Source organism: Sinocyclocheilus grahami, unplaced genomic scaffold (assembly GCF_001515645.1).
Source record: "Sinocyclocheilus grahami isolate Dianchi unplaced genomic scaffold, SAMN03320097.WGS_v1.1 scaffold1621.1, whole genome shotgun sequence".
Classification (NCBI taxonomy): domain Eukaryota; kingdom Metazoa; phylum Chordata; class Actinopteri; order Cypriniformes; family Cyprinidae; genus Sinocyclocheilus; species Sinocyclocheilus grahami.
In genome coordinates, this window is record NW_015506800.1 from 215,451 (window position 1) to 220,329 (window position 4,879).

At 43.3% G+C, this 4,879-nt stretch overlaps 1 protein-coding gene across 1 annotated transcript in view; it reads left to right on the forward strand.

Annotated features, from left to right (window-relative positions):
- The window catches only part of LOC107571608 (cell division cycle protein 23 homolog), a 7,083-nt gene extending 2,556 nt beyond the window's left edge, over positions 1 to 4,527 (forward strand). The window contains 9 exon segments of the mRNA XM_016257937.1: positions 551 to 656; positions 793 to 925; positions 1,016 to 1,193; positions 1,742 to 1,906; positions 2,571 to 2,724; positions 3,920 to 4,039; positions 4,110 to 4,185; positions 4,275 to 4,336; positions 4,413 to 4,527. Coding sequence (XP_016113423.1) covers positions 551 to 656; positions 793 to 925; positions 1,016 to 1,193; positions 1,742 to 1,906; positions 2,571 to 2,724; positions 3,920 to 4,039; positions 4,110 to 4,185; positions 4,275 to 4,336; positions 4,413 to 4,527 — 1,109 coding nt within the window.
- The last annotated feature ends 352 nt before the right edge of the window (positions 4,528 to 4,879 follow it).

Consider the following 4,879-nt stretch of genomic DNA (forward strand, 5'->3'; position numbering starts at 1 on the left):
ATGTCTGTATGCATGCAAATGAAGCTGTTGTTTGTGTTCCAGGGCATCAGAACTGGCTTTTTCTTTGGATCCACTCCCTCTGAATGAGATCCCTGCAGCGCTGGAGCTCACCGAGGTCAGTCTGGAGGCCTGAAGCCCCTCACGCTCAGTGAAGAACTAGTTAAATGCATGTAGCACCACTGACCGCCTTCTTTCTTCCAGGAGGACGCCCGAGATTTGGATGCCCTGTGTCTGGCCAAATCATACTTTGAGCTGAAGGAATATGATCGAGCTGCGTATTTTCTCCGCGGCTGCCGCAGTCAGAAAGCATATTTTCTCTACATGTATTCCCGCTACCTAGTGAGATGCTTCGCTCTTGTTTTTATGTGAATGTTTTAGATCCCCGTCTCTTCGGAGGTGAAATGTGAACAAAGCAATGTACTTCTTTATTCTCTCAGTCAGGCGAAAAGAAGAAAGACGACGAGACCGTGGACAGCCTGGGTAAGATTGAGCGTCTGAAACCGTGTCCCCGGCGGAGATGGTCTCGTCATCAGCATGTGTTTGGTTGCAGGTCCGCTGGAGAAGGGGCAGGTCCGAAACGAAGCCCTGCGAGAGCTCAGGGTGGAGCTGAGCAAGAAACACAGCGCCGGAGAGCTGGACGGGTTTGGGCTCTATCTGTAAGTATCAGATTAGTTCTCAGATAGTGGAACGGAGTGCAGGTCTGTCCTGATTGATTAGCAGAGATTACCACTGGTTGTAGAAAACGGTGATGTTCTGGTGCTGTTTGTTAATATCATCCTGATTGGACACCAGTTATGGGGTGGTTCTGCGGAAGCTGGATTTGCTGAAGGAGGCGGTGGAGATCTTTGTGGCGGCGACACATGCTCTGCCTCTGCACTGGGGATCCTGGCTGGAGCTCTGCAATCTCATCACCAACATCGAAATGGTACTTCTTTTTCCAAAGCGACCGTGTGCTGTGTGGTTCGTGGCATGTACGCTGAAGCAGAAGCTGGTGTGTGTGTTGTGTGCTCCTCAGCTGAAGTCCCTGTCTCTGCCGGAGTGCTGGGTGAGGGATTTCTTCATGGCACACATGTTCACCGAGCTGCAGATGATCAAAGAGGCGCTGCAGAAATACCAGAGCCTCATGGAAGCAGGCTTCGCCAAAAGCACATACATCATCTCCCAGATCGCCGTGGCTTACCATAACATACGAGGTGAGGGATATCTGCAGAAAATACACTAGCAGTCAAACGCTTTTGAACCGTAAGATGTTTTCTCTTCTGCTACTCAAGCCTGCATTTATTTGATCAGAATTTGAAATACAGCAAAAGCTGTAATATTGTGAAATATTGTTACTATTTAAAATAGCTGTTTTCTATGTGAATCTCTGTTAAACTGTAATGTATTTCTGTGATGCGCAGCTGTATTTTCAGCATCATTCCTCCAGTCTTCAGTGTCACATGATCTTCAGAAATCAGTATAATATGCTGATCTGCTGCTCGAGAAAACCATTTATTATTATGATGTTGAAACCAGGGACACACATGGCCAATACAGAAGCTTGTGCATCTGTCCTTCACTCAAAGACAGACTGAAAAGACTAACACAAAGGAAATTCAACCATTTTTAGCTTTGGTTATGTGAAGAGTAATGTAAATGTTTGATTAATCAAGCAAAGAATAGGTCTCAGCCAAAGGAATATCTTTGGGTTTAAGGAGGATTGGACTGAGATCTTGCAGAACCGTATGGGTTTCTGGGTCAGATTACACAGATTATCTGCTGATATTAAATTAAAGTGAAGTCCAGGTAATATTCTGTTCAGATCCTGTGTTTGTCTGTTGGCAGAGCATGAAGCCGGAGCTCAGTTACCTGGCACACAATCTGGTGGAGATCGATAAGTACCGCGTGGAGACGTGCTGCGTCATCGGTGAGTCCGTCTGACTCGGGACTGTGGGTAATCTCTGCACACGCGGGACATTTTTGGCTCACACTTGGTACCTTCGCGGTCAAAAGTGACTGAAGCCTTGAAATGTAACTTTTTTTCTCTCTCAGGAAAATCAATGTAATATATTTCTGTTCAATAATATTTTTTGCTCATCATTTCGAATTTTGAGGGGATGTTATGATACTATGCAATATTTATAGTTTTTATGAGCAATTTTTTTGTACACCCATTTTTGACTCCAGAGGCACCAAGTGTTACTTTTTAATTTTTCGACCCTTTAGCATCGTGTCCAAGTTTTTTTGTGTGTGTTCACTTAGCTAATGCGACAAACATCACCAAGTGTCGTCCCGTTCCAGTGAAGCAAAACATTTATAAATTAAAAACCGCAGCTCTGACTGAAGAGGCCCAGAGGGTTAAGCAGGAATGGAAAGGTGGCTGTTGGATGTTATTGAATAATTTTACCATGAAGTGGGTGTGCTCAAAGCAGTCTGCCTTCCAGTTAAGCAGATGATTGATTTCTTGAACCGGGATGTAGTACGAAATCTAGAAAAACCAGTTTGTTGAGGTCTGTAATCATTTATCTTTGGAGTCAATCAGCATGAACCATGAAGTCGATTATGAATAGTGTTTTGTTGTCCGCTCACAGGTAACTACTACAGTCTGCGGTCTCAGCACGAGAAGGCCGCTCTGTATTTCCAGCGGGCTCTGAAGCTGAATCCACGCTGTCTGGGGGCCTGGACCCTCATGGGTCACGAGTACATGGAGATGAAGAACACCTCCGCCGCCATCCAGGCCTACAGGTACATCTGGAGCAGCGCACCTGAAAGCCACCAGAAACCTTGTTCATGATGGCTTGCTGCTGTGTTTGCAGAGTGAAGGTTCACTGAGCCAATCAAATCAATTTTGTGTCACAATCAGCATTATTAAGTGACTGCAGGTATTCAAATCAACACGACTGAAAGAGTGCCTAAACCTTTGCACAGCCTTTTTATCACATTTCAATCAACTCTGTACCGCTGCGTGCACACCAAAAGCGACGCAAATATTCACATTGCATTATCGTTTCCTCAAAAATATTGTGCAGCACGACTGTTTTCAACATTGATAATAATCAGAAATGTTTCTCGAGCAGCAGAGCAGCATATTATACTGATTTCTGAAGATCATGCGACACTGAAGACTGGAGGAATGATGCTGAAAATACAGCTGCGCATCACAGAAATACATTTATAAGCATCTGAAATGAGAAATAAAAGTCTATTGATTTAGGAAATATATACTGATAATATTACCGTTTTGACATAAATGCTTAAGAAATGTTACAAATGTTCAATAACATAAAAAAATGTACCCACCCCAAAGCTTTGAACGGTAGTGTGTGTGCGTGTGTATATATATATATATATATATATATATAAAATTAAAACTAATAAAAAAAAGAAAAATCTTTTTTTATATAGAATTGCACAAGTAACATTAGTCATGAGTGACTGGAAATACAGAGCAGCCTTCTCGTGCTGAGGTGTATGTCTTTATTCCTAAAATTAAATCAAAAATGTAAATTTTAAATGAAAGCAATGCGCCCCGTGAAGCCGTGGTTTACAGTGAATTTATAACAGCTAAGGGGCGTTGTTCGGTACGACGCGAAGCATTCTTCAAAACAATGTAGCTCCTCAGAAACAGTTGTGGTTGCTACAAAGTAGCTGCCGAGCAACACACAGAAGTAAACAAAGGTGTGTATTACTTTGTAGCGTCATTTACAACAGCTTCGAACGCAGCTCAGCCAATCAGAATCAAGCACCGGAACTCTGTTTTATAATAGTTAAATTTAAATCTCCTTTAATTATTATTTGAGACATCCACCCTATTCACTATAAATGTATAATTTATTCATGTAAAATTATTCATAAAAAAATTCTAAATAAAAAGTATGTTAATAATTACATTTAAATAAATAAATAAAAATGTAATACATTTTTTGTCCTTGTGTCTTAGGCATGCAATTGAAGTGAACAAAAGAGACTACCGGGCCTGGTACGGACTCGGACAGACCTACGAGATCCTCAAGATGCCCTTCTACTCGCTCTACTACTACAGGAAAGCTCATCAGCTGAGGTGAAGACGTCTCCAGCATCATTCAGTGTGTGTGTGCGCCTTACGCTGAGTGTTTGTGTGCTCGTTTCAGGCCGAACGACTCGCGCATGCTCGTCGCTCTCGGGGAATGTTACGAGAAACTGTCTCAGCAAGTGGAGGCCAAGAAGGTAAAACGGCGACTGTTCATCGCTGAAACCTGATTCTCCTCCAGAGAGAGTGTTGTAATGCTGATGACGGTCTGCTTTGATGGGTGCAGTGTTACTGGAGGGCGTATTCGGTCGGCGATGTGGAGAGAATGGCTCTTCTGAAGCTGGCTAAGTGAGTGTGGTTTTCTTCAGGAGTGTGCTGGTGAAAGTGCTGCTGTTTGGGTGAAAGCACCTGTGTCTGTTTCTAGGCTTCACGAGCAGCTGAATGAATCTGACGACGCTGCACAGTGCTACATCATCTACATCCAGGATATTTTCTCGTGTGGGGTAAGTTGCTGGATCTCTGCGCTGTTGAATGTTTAAACCCAGTTTATAAACCTCTTCTGCAGTGCCAGACAGCTTATAGCAGGAATTGACTTCCTTACCTGGACGTTTAATAGTGAATGTTCTGTAGCAAGTAATATGGGCTGGGCTTATTACTTTCCCTACCCACATTTTGCGGAATAATGTTGATGTAATTCTGCACATCATGCCGAGTAAGATGTGACTGATGGCAGAGATGTGTGTGTGTGTGTGTCTCTGTCTGTCTGTCTGTGTGTGTCTCTGTCTGTGTGTGTGTCTGTCTGTCTGTCTGTCTGTGTGTGTCTGTCTGTCTGTCTGTGTGTGTCTGTCTGTCTGTGTGTGTCTGTCTGTCTGTGTGTGTCTGTCTGTCTGT